At 38.9% G+C, this 15,518-nt stretch overlaps 4 protein-coding genes across 5 annotated transcripts; 3 read left to right on the top strand and 1 right to left on the bottom strand.

The window, feature by feature from the left end:
- The first annotated feature begins 4,002 nt into the window (after nt 1-4,002).
- On the top strand, nt 4,003-8,049 carry LOC124410055 (homeobox protein 2-like). 2 transcript variants are annotated; one of them, XM_046888169.1, is made up of 4 exons: nt 4,003-4,325; nt 5,543-5,729; nt 5,822-7,585; nt 7,679-8,049. In XM_046888169.1, exons 1-4 carry the CDS (start codon nt 4,292-4,294, stop codon nt 7,977-7,979), a joined length of 2,286 nt encoding a protein of 761 aa, XP_046744125.1. In that variant the 5' UTR covers nt 4,003-4,291; the 3' UTR covers nt 7,980-8,049. The 2 variants fall into 2 exon arrangements, with proteins under 2 accessions (XP_046744125.1, XP_046744124.1); XM_046888168.1 differs by having other exon boundaries at nt 4,006-4,325; nt 7,676-8,049.
- An 825-nt stretch (nt 8,050-8,874) lies between these two features.
- Nucleotides 8,875-10,107, top strand: LOC124410058 (gem-associated protein 2). Its single transcript, XM_046888173.1, has 5 exons — nt 8,875-9,122; nt 9,201-9,285; nt 9,365-9,523; nt 9,586-9,852; nt 9,934-10,107. Exons 1-5 carry the CDS (start codon nt 9,016-9,018, stop codon nt 10,024-10,026), a joined length of 711 nt encoding a protein of 236 aa, XP_046744129.1. The 5' UTR covers nt 8,875-9,015; the 3' UTR covers nt 10,027-10,107.
- Nucleotide 10,108: 1 nt separating this feature from the next.
- On the bottom strand, nt 10,109-11,772 carry LOC124410059 (ubiquitin-like protein 4A-A). The gene is made up of 3 exons (XM_046888174.1): nt 11,468-11,772; nt 11,030-11,135; nt 10,109-10,898 (listed from the first exon to the last, which is right to left on the bottom strand). The coding sequence occupies exons 1-3, from the start codon at nt 11,513-11,515 to the stop codon at nt 10,609-10,611; spliced, it is 444 nt and encodes a 147-aa protein (XP_046744130.1). The 5' UTR covers nt 11,516-11,772; the 3' UTR covers nt 10,109-10,608.
- A 325-nt stretch (nt 11,773-12,097) lies between these two features.
- Nucleotides 12,098-14,030, top strand: LOC124410056 (ribonuclease H2 subunit A). Its single transcript, XM_046888170.1, has 2 exons — nt 12,098-12,449; nt 12,791-14,030. The coding sequence occupies exons 1-2, from the start codon at nt 12,300-12,302 to the stop codon at nt 13,634-13,636; spliced, it is 996 nt and encodes a 331-aa protein (XP_046744126.1). The 5' UTR covers nt 12,098-12,299; the 3' UTR covers nt 13,637-14,030.
- The last annotated feature ends 1,488 nt before the right edge of the window (nt 14,031-15,518 follow it).

Here is a 15,518-nt window from a genome sequence, read left to right as displayed (position 1 = left end):
ACTTCAAGAATCCCGATTCAAGTTCTGAGGTCTCAAGCTTGGAGATGAGCAGCGCGATTCTCTATGCATAAAACCTAAACATCCAACACATTTTCTACCAGGTATTGATGATCCGGTCTCTGACACAACAAAAAAAAAAACTACATGTAAAACGATGTAGAAATACATTGCCGAAAATCAACTTCACAATCAACAAAATTATTTCTATTTAGCGTCTATTATACCTTTGTATTACAATACCAATGTATCCAAGTTTCATGTTAAGGATCTTGATAATTATACCCTGTATATTATTTGTAGCTATATATATACACATAGACGAGTCTTGCATTGCGTAAACGACGACATTTAAATACGAGGAGAAAATATCTCCGTGAATATATTGCATTAACGATTGATAAATACATAGTATAGAAACGATAAAAAATAGGTTTACGAAACGGATTGCAAGTAGATATCTGCTATATATATACGTAAGTAATGGCAGATCTAGTTAAGAACATGTGGTGATATGCTACTATCCGATTTTTCGATCTGGGTGAACGGGATTCCCGATAAGGAACAATTTATCCGACTATACATAAGGTGCATATTTTCTTGGTTGCATTATACAGCGACGGCTGCGCACGGAAGTAAAGAGACTCGGAATCAATGTGGAACACCGGTGTTACGTATCATAGGTGCTTCTTCTTCTCCATAGTAAAAGACGGAGTGAACCAAGTCTCGAGTTCCGAAGACAACTTTCGCCCTCCAAGGCTGAGAAGATTCCTTTGGTGTAGCCTCACCGCGATAATATGGGGAGACGATGCGATGCGGATACCTCAGCGCGTGAGTCTAGACGTGCGATTAAAAGCTGCGATTAGAGTTCCTATGGGACATGGAATCGGTTCGCCATTCCTACTTACCCTGATTCCGGAATTACGGAATTGCGAAACGGAGGATTCAGGATTATCGACGTAGTAAAGAGAGGTGGAAGAGGGTCGCCGGACTGCGTTCATCGTCCATGGATATCCGGGATATCCGAGTCCAAGGCTGATTTTTTCCCAAATGATTTAACGATCGCGGTTTCTCCTTGTACGAGATCCTGCAACGTCTCGTTCCCACAATCGACGACCTTGATCCGACCCCGCCGCCGATGAAGATGAATCGTACATCCAAATTTGCCGGTGCTGAGCATCCTCGTTGTTATTATATATACCTGCCTGCACGATTATCGTTTATAATTTATATCACGCGGTGCGGAGAACACGATTCCAATGTTTCGTTACAGGTTGTGGTATAAGGTATACATATACTGTATAATGACGAGTCGTGACCAAAATATCGCTGATCATCGCATCGTGTTTTCCTTGGCCTTTCGACGATTGGCCTGATTATCGTATTCCATTTCGTCGCAACTTCCAATTTTTACTCACAGTACCTTCATCTTTTTAATTCGAACTAAATATGCGAATGAAAAATTATTTTGGTTAATATACTAAACGAATGTAGATTTATGTTGATTTTTTTTTTTTTTTTTTTTTTTTTTATACCGTGATGATAGTTTTTTGGTAAAACTTGTCAGAAGTTATGAAACTTGTGTTTCTTAATCGTTCTGTTTTGGCGGTATTTTTAACGGACTGTACAGGCACCTGACACATCCTTAATTAAGGTGTACGATATGATTGTTTCGCTTTATTATTACCTCACTGGATTTCCGACAAAAAACTTGTCTCTCATGCAGTTTGTTAGATTGTTTAGTGAGAGGAAAGAAATAAGAAAGACGTCTTAATTGGTAAATTAGAAATTACGAAAAACGGCTAACTATATAGAAAAAAGAAACTCACCGTGTGTCTTCACATCGTATGCGTGCTACAGGCATTAAACTTAGCATTGCATGGACAAAGTGAAGAAGGCAAATGTTACATTATCGTACAGAGTTTGCAAAAACAACAGTTAAGCATTGGAAATCAATCGGAGAATTTTATATTGATTACGTAGCGCAAGTTAATGATATGTTTTGCTTGTTCGTGCATAGATTAAATAAATTCCTATCTTCTTATAGGAAATTTTATATTCAAAAGAGGTGCTACGCAAGCACGCTACCTGTAAGATAACGATGTGTAATCGAGCTCGAGCAGCCGGGCCAGCAGAGGCTAAAATACCGGTCCATCCAAGCATCAAGGGTGACGGTCGTCCAAAGAAAAAGAATCATAAGATTAAAAAGAAAATCTTTTAAATATGTCTACTTACAATTAGACAGTGTTGAGCAAGCTGAGATCAACGTTCCACGTCCCGATAGCGCATTGACAGTCAACTAAAGCGTTTAAACTGGTTTCGAAACGCGCTAACGAAACGCATCCAGGATCTTAAAGAGAGGAAAAAAATTCATTGAGGTGTCTCTGATTATTGTCCGATGAAATTTTTCCATATAAATTTTAACATATATTTGAACGTGAGTTATCGTGAGTCGAGAATGTACGAGGATTAGTGAATAATTATTAGGATCTGTTCTAGCCAACCAATTCTTCCTGTCTTTTTTTTACAAGAAAAAAAAAAAACAAAGTTGAATAGAAGACTGTTGTAGCAATAATACAGGTGTAATCATAGGTTTCTTTTAACGATGCAAGGTACCTTTTTTGTATACAATTAGATGGATTTTATGCCCATGAACCGCATGTAATGCCACAAGTTTTCGAAGTCTTTGAAGAATCGAGGACAGTTATGATACGCCAATATTCTGTCGGTATTTAATTGCGTGTTCAAAAAAAAAAAAATTTGTACAATTAAGGGCCCGTTAATTTATACGAGAGTCGTTTGATTTCATGAGAATGAAATGAGGTAGAAACTCGTAGCGTTGATGTAAGGATGCATTTTTAGTTGAACTTTACATTTTTTCTGGATTTCAAAAAACCATAATGGAGAAAAACAAATTGATTCTCACTTTGAAAAGTGAGAATCTTCAAATTCATCGTAATATTTTAAAACTGTGAATTTACGTTAAGGTTTTTAACTCGAACGTCGTAAAAGGAAGAGCGAGGAAGAGGAGATGAATATGAGGTATTCCACGATAACTCATAGTAAACGGCTGACCATGACGTTTTTGAATTTCACCAAGGATTTTTTCGACGTCAGATGACCCCTGAAGAGCTTCCAAACTAAATTTTCTAATCACTCGTCTCAAAAACATCCAAATAGATTTTTACGAAACGAGAAAAAACATTTGGTTTCCAAAATTAAAGATATTCATTGCAAGATGCAGAATGGAACCTGTTTTTTTTCTATTTTCATACCTGTTCAAAATACGTGATAAAATTTTGAAAAAAAATCGTGAGTATTTGAGAACTAGAGAAAAATTTTAAAAAATCATTAGTCAAATCAGAGACGCAGTATGTATTATAATAGATTTTGAACAGGTAATATGAAAATAGAAAAAATAGTAAAAAAAAAAAGAAGAAAAAAACGAGCTCCCACTTTGAATCTTACGTAAAAATTATTCATTTCAGAAACCAAATATTTTTCTTTCTTGTTTCGTAAAAATCAATTTAGATGTTTTTGAGATGGGTTTAAAAAGTCATAAGGTAAAGACAGGTGATTAAAAAAGATAAAAATTTTGTTTGGAAGCTCTTCAGGGGTGGTACTAACGTCGGAAAATTCATTGATGAAATGAAAAAATATCATGGTCAACCGTGTATTGAGTTGGCGTGGAATGCCCCATATACATTAGGACAAAGGAAGAGTCCTGAAAAATTCCAGCGTTATTACTGAATCAACATTTCTGTTTACACAGAGATCGGTCCTCTTTTCAATACTTTCGCAGAATGCCTGCGCCGAGGATCTTCATACTCCTTCCATAAGTCCGAGGAGAATAACCGGGGGCACAAAATCCCTTTCTCGAATCGGTCAACGGCGCTCAAAGCGACTTACCCGAGTGACGTAATCGTTCGTTACGTCTGCAGCAGCAGCAGCAGCAGCAGGAGAAGCTACGAGTAAAATAGACAGAAATCCCTTCTCTCGGATTGGATGCTCGCGTGGATGGGACAAGACGCTTCTTCAGGGGATCGAGTTGATGGGGTCAGCCGCTTCAGTTCCAACCCCGAGTCCCGTACGAGCAGTCAAGCCACTCCATTAGAGACCGAGTGCTCAACCGCGATTTCGTTTTTTCATTATCGTCTCCGATTCGTCGAGAGTACGTGTTCTTGCAGTGCGCTATACAGAAATCGAATCGGGTAAAAACGCATCCTTCGGCTGAAAACATCCTTCGAGAATAAATACTGTAAACGGTCAAGGTGCAGCCGGTCGATCGACTGCGATGGCGGATCAACGAATCTTCACCATTTTTTTCGGTTAGTATAGCATAATTTTTGGAAAATTAAAATTTGGACTGCATTGCTCGGATATTTTCTCACCTATCACCGTGTCAAACGGTTCAACAAATACGCGGTGAAGTAACGAATATTATGCAGAAAGAACGTTACTTTCATTTTCAATTCGCACATTCGTCGTACCGCGCGGTTGTTACAACGCGGCAGGTGATTACGAAATTCAAAAAACGAAACGACTCGTCGTGTTTACGCATAATTAAAACCGGTTTAAGCCGTACTTTTCACCGCAGAAAGTATCGTATATCGTAGTGTCATAAAATCAATTATACCAACGCCGAGTTCCGCCTTTTTCGAATACCTTGAAAATACGAATTACGTATTCCGATTCCGCATACCTTCAGCGTAATTTTTGTCTCCTCCGAAATCACTTTCGATTGCTAATTTCGGGTGGTTATAGAGGATTTTTGAATTTTGTTTAACAGCGTAACGTCCAAGGTTTAATAGAAACGCGAAAGCCGATTGCGTGAATATCTCACCCGTTATGCAGATTCTAATTTAGAAAGGCTTATCTGCATTCGTGAGATCTTGAATATCGCGCGCGCGCACCTCGCGCAAAAACCGCAAGTGCACCAGACAGCCCAGAAAGCATTTAAACTGCACGAGACGTACGCACGTTGTATATTTGCACCGCAAACAATTAGATCGTATCGCTATATTCAGTACATACTCTATCTTCGGTCTCGCTTCGCTGCAATATTTTCTTTCATATCGCACAGCACGATGCATTATACGCAATGCAGCCTGCATGCAAATCGCTTGTGCAGCTATTAATTAAGACCCGTCGAGAGTAAATGAAATATCCTTAAATTATAACCCATCTTTAGCCCCGATCGGGTATTTACGCTAATGAGTTTTAGAGAGAAGAAGTCTTTCCATTGGAACAGAAATCCTGCAGGCGAGTCACGGATTTCACATAACATCACGAAACACAAAAATTCTTAAGTTCGATTCTGGATTCAATCAATTGTCACTCTTATTCTTATAGTATTAAAAAATATCGGTCAAGAAATGAATGCGAAAACGTTCAAGACGATATATCGTTGAATCTGTCTTATCGTTCAAATTTACTTAAACCGAAAATGGTGCAATTAGTCAACAATGCATTTGAACTAAAGAAAAAAAAAACAAGAAATAAGTAATCGAATTAAAACAAATAAAATGCCGTTTGAAATTTTCAGTGGGAATATTATGGGGATGCGTATTAGGGCTACAGAGACCCGCGCCTAGATATTCGCAGCAATTAATGCCAGACACGTCATTCACATGCCATCATAAAATCATTGGCAGCTACTACGCCGACCCAGAGACTGACTGCCAGCTATTTCACGTCTGCGTTTCGGTAGCCGGAAGTGTCCAGGACTACCGGTAAGTACTTGATGAATTTGAGGTAATAATTTTTCAGCGTTCGGAAGGGTGGGTAAGGCGCAATAAAACGATCTTCCATATTCTACCGACAGGTTTTTGTGTCCCAATGATACCGCTTTCGACCAGGAGAGCCAAACCTGTGCGGATTGGTACGACGTGGACTGCGAGGCAGCGACTCTCTACTACGCGAGCGACAATTTCGATCTGTACAGACTGGGATCTGGACTTGAATCGCGGCGCTATGACGGAGCACAAAACGATCTAGAGCCGCTGGATCACCTGCAGCGCAGCGAGTCTAGCGACCCGGTGAGATCGTCGGTTAACAATTTGAACAGGGTTGCCCCTAGCACGAACACGAACAGCAACAACAACAACAACAACAACCGCGACATTCTGAGGGGAAGCAGCAGCAGCAATTTCTTCAACAACCGGAACAACGGCAAGGAGGACGATTACGACAGCGAGAAGGTTTACCGCGAACCAGAACAGAGCCAGGCCGAACCAAGGAGGCAATCGGGAGTGAGAAAAGTCGCGAGGAAGCAACAGTTCAACAGCAACACTAACATTATCACACCGACGACCGCCAGACCGTCGGCAACGTTCGAGAATCAGAACAGAAACAACAACCAGAACAGCGGTAATAGCTACAACCAGAGAAATAACAACCAGAACAACGGTAACTACAACCAGCAGAGAAACAATAACTACAACAACTTCAACCAGAGGCAAACACAGACCAACAATTATCCCACCTCCTCGTCAGCCCGGCCTTACGTCGAACAGACCAACAATTATCCCACGTCTTCGTCAGCCCGGCCTTATATCTCACAGACCAACAATTACCCCCGGAATAACCAGAACAGAAACTACAACACACCGTCGTCGACCTTCAAACCTACGACGACGAACGCGTTCCAAGGCAGCAATTACAACAACAACAACAACCAGCAAACTGCGGGGGGCTTTGGTAACTTCGACAGCACCAAATTCGGTGCAACCAATCAGCAGGCCACAAACTACGGAAGCACAGCCTTCGACCAAACTCCTGCAGTCACGACGACTGTGAGGTCGACGGACTTCGCGGCGAACGTTGCCACCAAGATTAAGAAGCCCGCCGAGCAAAGCGTCCCAACTTTCACCAACCAGTTCAACCAATTCTCGACACAACCGACGACTCTGAGACCCAGCACGAGCTTCCAGGCGACTGACTACACCGGTTACCATCAAAAAAACTACAACACCATTCAGAGAACGGCGAACACCGGTAGCACCACCTTCCAGACCTCGACTTTCGCGTCCACCTTTTACGACGACTACTCGGTCACCCCGAGAACCAGCGAGCCCCAGGCTGTGAACAAAGTTCAGACCACCAGACAGCAAGACTTTACTCAAACCACGCAGAGGTTCGCCAATAACTTCGCAGGCAGTAGCTACATCCCGACGACCTATAGTCCTGTTACCAATAAACAGGCTACCATCGGCAATACCAATACCCAAAGCCAGGTGACCAATCGAGGAAACGACCAGTACACCGGGCAGTACGAAAGCGCCAGAACAACGAACAGTGGCCAGTACCGCGAAAGGAACACTCAGCAGACGGAGCAGACCTACGACACTTCGAGGTCCAACGATAACAGTGGACAGTATAACCGCGAAGCGGCTACGAAAGCCCCGAAGAAGGTGGTGACGCAGTACAACAACTATGAGACTAAGACGAATTTCGACGGAAGTACCAAGAGCTTCGAAAGCTTCGATCAGAGCGGAAGAACGGCACCCGTCAACGGATTCAGCCCCGCCAGTGTCAACAAGCTCGCGGAGAGCCCCGTCACGCTGAGCGCGACGACTCCGGTTCCGAGGTAGGTGATTTTTCTCATTGAAGGTGCAGGAATAGGATTTTATTTATACCTGTTTATCGACAATTTCTAACTCGACTTGATCTGTTTTAGGAGGACTGTCTACAATAACCCAACCACTCAGAGGCCATCGGCGGCTACAGCGACCAATTACGCTTCGCAAACGACGCCGAATTCAAGAACTGGAAGTTTCGTCAGTGCGACACCAAGGCCGTTTACTTCCACGACGAGGTCTGTTGACCGGCGTCAAGAATCTGCCACGGCAAAGTCGAAGACGGAAAAGAAGAATGACTACGATTACGCTTACTATGACAACGCTGGAGCTTTGGAATACGACGGTGTTGATCTGGAACAAGTTACCGGCTCAAGGGACACTGCGAAAGTAGCACGAAATTGAAATTTATAATACGGGTTGTGTAATGCTTGCGGGAAAAAATAGTTGGACGCAGATTTTTCAATCCATGATACAGTCTTGTTCGATCTATTCGTACGTATGGGGATTCATACGTATGTATTTGAGATTGCGAATATCACCCTTTCACGGACAAACGAAACTGCGCGTTGTTTATGATACATATTTTTTGTCCAGATATCATATCTGACGATCAATACAATAAAATACACAATCAATAATTTGCTGTGTTTACAATTAAGATATTTCTGTTAGGAGCGTCTACTACGCTACATACTATAAATATTTTATACGTATTATGTTGATCCACGTAAAATTAATTTGAATTTGAAGAATAATATTAAAAATGTTTTTTTATCAGTATTTTTAGCTTAGTACACGCCCGCGCCGTTCGAATTGCGTCCTGACAAACATACAATTACAAATTTTTCACACACATTCTATTGTAAATAAGTCGCTACTGTGGCTACCGAGTGTACATATTCTATGTATTTTAATAAAAAATAAAAAATAAATAACAATACACATGAAGATGTATATGCTCACCAAAAGTTGAAAGATTAATCATGTGTAAGTCACTCAGTGATGTCTGTATTCGCAGAGTAATGAATAAAACGTGACGATATAAAGAATAATGGTGGAAATAATACACCATGATCATTTACGAATAAAAACGTTGATTATCGCGTTGTCTGAAGAATATACATACTTCAGTCAACGATTATCGTTTTACATAGACTTTTTTGAAGTTCCCGGGATTTCCGTCACGCGTTTGTCCAGTTTTGCTGCCACTGTTGATTGTATCCGTTGCCATAACAACAAGAGCGTGAAAAATCATATCGAGTTTCCGGTCTTTCCTCGCGTGCAACTGACGACTGATAATACGTTGAAGGATGGTGGAACTCGTGTTATGCTCGCGTTATTCAAACGTGATCTAACCTAGGAAAAAAATGTCAACAAGGCGAAATTCTTAGCACGCATTGCGACGAAATTTTTTTCACTTTACAAGTCGCCTCAAAAGATGGGAGATATTTTGAGAGAGCCTGCATTATTTGTGGGCGAATTTGACACGGAAATCGACCTTATGCTGCCTCCATCCTCAGGAGAGGAATACATCAAACGTGTGGTGTCGGTATTCTTGTTTCACCTTTTAACGCACTAACTTTTTCTCGAAAACAATTCACCGCAATTGTAAAATATTTACAGAATTGAGGCGCAGCAGTGCGACGACGTGGTTGTGGCAGAGAATTTAAAGGCCCGTATTAAGACTCCCACAGCGGCAGTAAAGCCTGTAAGTCGTTGAACCAAAACAAGCAGACGAAAACAATCATTTATATGGTGTGTGAAATGAGTAATGAACAATTGCTCAGCTAGCAGGATGTGTCGAGGCTCCAGCTTCGATGGTTCCAACCCTGGACTGGCAGCAGTGTCAACTAGCAGATTTTTCCTCCGTGAGATTAGAGATCGACCGGATTAAACATGATTTACAAAACGCTGAGGGTCGCCGCAGGCTTCGACAGACTGTTCTGGTAAGATTTGACCTCTGATCGCATCTAATTTTAGATTATACTTACTCTTGTGCAAATTACAGCCTGACGCAGATGATCAGGTTGCCTGGCTTGAGTACATCTGCAGCATGAGACCGTTGCTCGGACTTGTATTAAACATGAACCAGCCACTGATCGAACAGGTCTTGGAACATCTCGTTGAAGCAGTAGAAGAAAAAGGTCTGATCTCGCAGCCGTATGGGGGCTGGATTTATGCCCTACTCGCTACCCTCGAGTTACCTTTAAATCCAGACACGTGTTCCTGCTTACGCTCGCTTGCTAGAGCATGTTCGATAATCAGAGCTAACATGGTAAAATTTACTTTTAAAACAGACTTGCAAATATTTCGAGTCATAAGGTTTTGATGGATAATGTTTGGATTGTACCTTTAGACAGAGGAGAACGCTAAAGATGTTGCAGCTTTGAATTTGTTCATCTGCCTGGTCGCCCGATACTTCAGACAAATGGATTTGGTGGACTTGTAATTTGTGATGAAATGACGATGTAATTGTGAAATTGGGAAATAATGAGATTTGTAACTTACTGATTGAAATAAATGTAGAGTAATTTTAACGTAACAAGTTTTGTTTTATTATTATCATTATCTTGCACTTAGTTAACAGCTAAACACGATGGATGAAGATGGTTCGAGCGAGCGATCATTGGAGAGGCTACATTACACCTCTTGATTATTAGAAATTACATATGCCTAAAATATTCCTCAACTCAATGAATTATTCATTTATAGAATTTCTCTGAACATGGCCGTTAAATATTATGGAAATCAATCATCTCAGCCACCCGTAGGCTTGCCATTTTGTGAAAGGAGAGGGAAATTAATAAGTAAAACGAACGAATGTATAGAATATTTGTTGTAAATAATTGACTAAAAAAGAGTGCAAAGAATCAATTTAAAAAAGTGAGCAGCACGGAAAAAAATTGTTCACTTTTCAAAAAGCATGGAAAATCTTACAATTAAAAATTTTCTAGATGCAGAAAGTTTTATTAAAAATTAACAAACGAATGATTGAAGGTATTCTGCAGAAAAAAATCCAAGGACAATTTCTTCAAGTGGTACTTTCTTGATCCTGAAGCAGAGCCGTTGCTAATCTCTCCAAGTCATCATAACTCAGTCCATCCACTTTCTTTTTTAAGTCTTTCATAAACTCGTTAATTATCGACTGTGTTTCAGATTCTGTATAATAATGCCTCAAGACTCTTGACATCTCGCTTCTGAATAACTGGATGCCAGTATCTGCTTGAGCACTTTTACCCTCACTTTGAACTTGCTTCTTTACAAATAAATTTACCTTGCAACCATCTTTTATTGTCGGATAAAAACTCAGAAGCTGGTCGTCTGAAAGTAAATTGTTTAAGATTAATTTTAATAATATTTTTAACCAAATTTAAAGCAATTTCTTATTCATTACTTAGAATTCATATAAATTTTGTAATTTGTGAGCAATGATGATTGCAAATTATTCTTACCTGCAAGGGGCTTTCCTGTGTGAATCAATTTCTGATTTGGTACGGCGATTCCTAACGATTCACTAACTTTATGTTTCAACTCGAGGACTGTGTTTGACGGCAGTATCTGAAATAATGGATGTTGAATTAATGACAAATTAAGGCGATTGTTAGAATGCTAGAAATAACAAAAGAAAATTGAATAATTCAGAGAAGGTCTAATAATGGATATCTTCCGTACGTGTGATTGACCAAAAAATATGATCCAAAAAAAGAGAGCATTAGTCTTTTGCAATGTTCTCGAAACTTTTGCAGGGTTGTTTGAACGTTGAATGATAAAATCTGACCATGAATTTGAATCGTGATTGGAATGCAGTAAGGAAAATCCAAAAGGTACTTATACTAATCGAAACGCGTCAATATTGACGATTTGACAATCTAAAGACGACTGGTACTCACGTCAACGACACACTCTCTTCCCTGTAGAATTTTCACAACGATTTTCATCTTTGAATTAACTTAACACAGCACGGCGAGGGTAGAACTGTATCAACGTTGACTCATCTTCTTTTAAATATCCAATACTCCGCAGTAATTAAGCGATAAAAGCAACCTCTCCTACACCTAGGTTGGATTCCAGGTTAGATTCGTTAACGCAATTTTTTCTACTAATACTAATGCTGGCGCTGCTGCTGACGGCAGGTGACAGCACAAAGCACACTCAATTTTTGTCCAATATTATCGCCATGAAGTATGCGACGTATCAAGAACGCACACTCTATTAATGTATTTCGACCATTCTCTTGCCGTTTCAGTGTCAAGAGCGGTCTGAAGTTAGCTACGAATTTCGCACAATATGGCTGTCGTTTGGATCTTACACGGCCACCTGTTACTCGGGCCGTTTTCTAGTTCTATCGCTGCTTCCGCAACGCTTCGGTAAAAAATTCGTTGTTCAGAATCAGATTGATCGAAAAACAATGTTATGAAAATAATTAGTCAGCTTATCTATGAACCCAAAACATTATTATTCAGGCATAACTGGAACATCGACTATATCTAGCTATGGCGCTGCCCGTGGTAGGAAGAGAAATCACATTCAGGCGCCGAATTTTGATGATCTTAAGGCTAAGTTTATTTTCCTTCGAATTATCTTAGCCGCTCTCACTTCTGCGCGCCAAAAACTTACACGCAGTAAACAACTACAGGAAAAAGTTATTCTCTTGTTTTGGTTTCTCAATATTTTCACCTCGATATTTTTCGTAATAAATTGCTTAGAAACAACATCAAAATCATGAGCGAAGACGAACAGAAATCAGAGATCGCAGAGAAACAAAATGAAGCTGAATCAATAAACGGTGTCGATCATATCACGTCCAGAGCCGATTTCACACCGTATTTTATAAACAGTGATCATAGTGTGAATAAAATACACGTTTCAAAGGTATTCTTTTTTTTTTAATTTCTACAAAAATCATTCTCGGTTTCACCGATACACGCTGAAACATCGCGGCAACGTCAATCGTTGCCGAGCTTTGAGGTTATAATTACAAAGCGAATCGACGATTCTCCAAACAAAAAATTTACCATATTTAAGATCGAATTATTGTTGTTATTGCATTGTCACGTGCATCAATCATGATACTTTTTTCTTATTGCATATCATGATGCTAAATTTTAATTTTGAAATTCTCTATCTTTATGGAGCTACGACAAATATCAAAAATATATGATAAAAAATACAAGGTCCATGAAACAAATGAAATTGAGTTTTACATTTTCCAGGTGCCGCAAATTTGTCGCACAGAACCATGTCAGTTGGGGGTAGACGAGGCGGGTCGAGGTCCTGTTCTAGGTCCGATGGTTTACGGAATTTCATACGGTCCACTGAGCGACAAGCAGCTACTGGTGGACTTGGGCTGTGCGGATTCGAAGAGCCTGACTGAGGATCAGAGGGACGCAATTTTTGACAAGATATGTAAAAATGACGATAAAATGGGCTGGGCAGTAGAAGTAATATCACCCAATGTCATAGCGAACAGCATGTACAGGCGTAGCAAAGTTACGCTTAACGAGGTATCGATGAACTCTGCGATCGGATTGATCAGGAGGGCGATAGAGGCCGGAGTCAATCTCGCAGAGGTTTACGTTGACACTGTTGGAAAACCTGAAAAATATCAAGCAAAACTGAAAGAGATATTTCCCGAGCTCAAAATAGTCGTTGCAAAAAAGGCTGATTCCACGTATCCTATCGTTAGTGCAGCTAGTATCTGTGCCAAAGTGTCCAGGGATCATGCACTGAGAGCGTGGCAGTTTAGGGAGGGAGAAAACGAGAACGAGTATGGTAGTGGGTACCCAAATGATCCTGTAACAAAGAAATGGCTCACTCAGAACATCGATCAAGTTTTTGGCTTCCCTCAATTGGTCAGGTTCAGTTGGTCGACAGCTGAGAAAATTCTTGAGTCAAGCGCGCTAGCCGTTGATTGGGAAGAGGTCAACGACGAGGAATCTACCCCGACTAATCAAAAGATATCTAAATTCTTTAGTAAAGTTGATGCGCACCAACAAGTTAACAGGAACAAACACAGGTTCTTTGCGGACAGGTGCTTGACCAATGCGACTAGCCTCTGACTGTTGATATTGATTTTATTCTATTGAAAAGAGGAAAATTTTATTATTGCACTTGAGTTTTAAATAGTTGACACAACTTCTTGAAGTATAAAAACGAAGTCAGATATTTTAATTTGCAAGTTAAAATAAGCGGACAATTTCAGGCAAATTGATTTCCTGTTGTCTACTTCGATTTTTAATATGTTTTTGAAATGTTAGATGAGTTCTGTCAGTTTTATTTTTAATAGTTAATTTAAACGACCTGAGCCCTAGGTCACTTTTTTTTCTCAAATTTATTTATTGTTACTTTCAGCATTATAGATTTGAAATACCATAAAATTCGACAGTATTGTCTCATTATATTGTACCGCCTTTGTATTACAATTAAAAAAATAAAGCATTATTTCTGATATTACGTACTCGTAGTTATTAAGTCGCTCAGTGTTTGACTTTTGGAGAATTTTTACTGACTAGTGTACGATGGAAGTCCTCCTCAATTCTTTTTCAAACCTTCTTTCCTTTCTAATCTATTTACGTTCAAGTTTTACAGAAATTATCTGCACGCCAAATTGCCGTTAATTTATCGATTATTTTTGATATAACACTTTTATTACGGAATATTAAATTAATTCAAATAATTTTAATTATATACATATTTACATTACATATGTTAAGGTTAAGTATAAGTAGATGAAAGCATAAAATACACGTTATTATGCTATTACACGAATATTTGAAGAACAGTTAGGAATGTCTAGCGAGAAATGTGATCTCTTACAGCTAATATAGACACATGCTAAATTCACACGTTTTTTTGTTTTCTTCTTTAGAATATCAATGTAATACAATATTAGTTGATGATTACTGAATACCGACTAGATTAGTAAAGGCTATACAGAAGTTATTTAAAATTAAAAGGAAAATATAATCTTTGAGGAGTATGCAATAACGAATAAATAAAATATCTTTTATGAATGACAAGTGATTGGGAATAACCGAAAAAAAAGTCATAATCATACATTTCCACCACCCATATATGTGGAGATTTAAAATATCTAAAAAATAATAATAAGTCGTGTTTTGCGGACAATGGTTGCTAATATCATTCATTTTTTATACGATATACTAAAAATATATCCTCTTTCTACCGAGATTAGTTATAAAATTTGATATAGTGAATTGATGGTATAAATCGTCCTTACTTCAGAGTAAAAGAATTTACTGCTACGAACATATCGCAACCTGAGAATTTTCACATAATGCGATAAGAATTTGCAGACATTGTTTAGTAGAAAGACTTTCATAAATGATTAAATCAAAGTTTACATGTAAGTTTATGAGAAATATTCGTACCTCAACTCTTTCTCGCGTCTGATGTGACGCCAATGGTTGCAGTGGAGTCATTCCATTGTCATGTTATGGAATAAAAATGTCAAATTCTTTATAAAATTCACGCTCTTTTCATTAACAAAACAAAAAATAATAGCTATCGTTTTTTATTAAAAAGTCAACAGGCCGCCTGATTTGTTCGTTCATATTTAATTAATCCGTAATTTAATCCGTAGATTGTTGCGAATTCCTGTTCTTGAAAACGCGAGTTTTTTCTTGTGAATCAACACAATAAAGATTATCCAAACAATGCAATCATTACGGATATAGCAATGCAACAACTCCAGTGCGTTGGAACATCATAAATACGTGTTAAATATGTAATCGATATACCTAAATAATTAGGCCCTGATAGCTATTTCGCATACGTTATTGTATATTATACATATATGTATGTATGTATGTATGTATATATATATGTATAATATGTATCTCTATATGTATATTTACATATAAAAAGTATTACAAATATGCATCATATAATAATCGATAGTTTATCGAGATATTTTTTATA

The sequence above is a fragment of the Diprion similis genome, chromosome 8 (genome assembly GCF_021155765.1).
Source record: "Diprion similis isolate iyDipSimi1 chromosome 8, iyDipSimi1.1, whole genome shotgun sequence".
NCBI classification, from domain to species: Eukaryota; Metazoa; Arthropoda; class Insecta; order Hymenoptera; family Diprionidae; genus Diprion; species Diprion similis.
This window is presented reverse-complemented; position numbering and strand designations above follow the sequence as displayed.

Bases quoted from the DNA above. Each gene is read 5' to 3' on its own strand.
- LOC124410056 (XM_046888170.1), top strand. From the start codon at position 12,300: ATGAGCGAAGACGAACAGAAATCAGAGATCGCAGAGAAACAAAATGAA. The intron at 12,450-12,790 runs GTATTCTTTTTT...TACATTTTCCAG, and splicing joins ATAAAATACACGTTTCAAAG to GTGCCGCAAATTTGTCGCAC.
- LOC124410059 (XM_046888174.1), bottom strand. From the start codon at position 11,515: ATGAAAATCGTTGTGAAAATTCTACAGGGAAGAGAGTGTGTCGTTGAC. The intron at 11,136-11,467 runs GTGAGTACCAGT...CCATTATTTCAG, and splicing joins GAAGAGAGTGTGTCGTTGAC to ATACTGCCGTCAAACACAGT. The intron at 10,899-11,029 runs GTAAGAATAATT...ATTTACTTTCAG, and splicing joins CACAGGAAAGCCCCTTGCAG to ACGACCAGCTTCTGAGTTTT.
- LOC124410058 (XM_046888173.1), top strand. From the start codon at position 9,016: ATGGGAGATATTTTGAGAGAGCCTGCATTATTTGTGGGCGAATTTGAC. The intron at 9,123-9,200 runs GTCGGTATTCTT...AAATATTTACAG, and splicing joins GAATACATCAAACGTGTGGT to AATTGAGGCGCAGCAGTGCG. The intron at 9,853-9,933 runs GTAAAATTTACT...TTGTACCTTTAG, and splicing joins CGATAATCAGAGCTAACATG to ACAGAGGAGAACGCTAAAGA.
- LOC124410055 (XM_046888168.1), top strand. From the start codon at position 4,292: ATGGCGGATCAACGAATCTTCACCATTTTTTTCG. The intron at 5,730-5,821 runs GTAAGTACTTGA...TTCTACCGACAG, and splicing joins GGAAGTGTCCAGGACTACCG to GTTTTTGTGTCCCAATGATA. The intron at 7,586-7,675 runs GTAGGTGATTTT...GATCTGTTTTAG, and splicing joins GCGACGACTCCGGTTCCGAG to GAGGACTGTCTACAATAACC.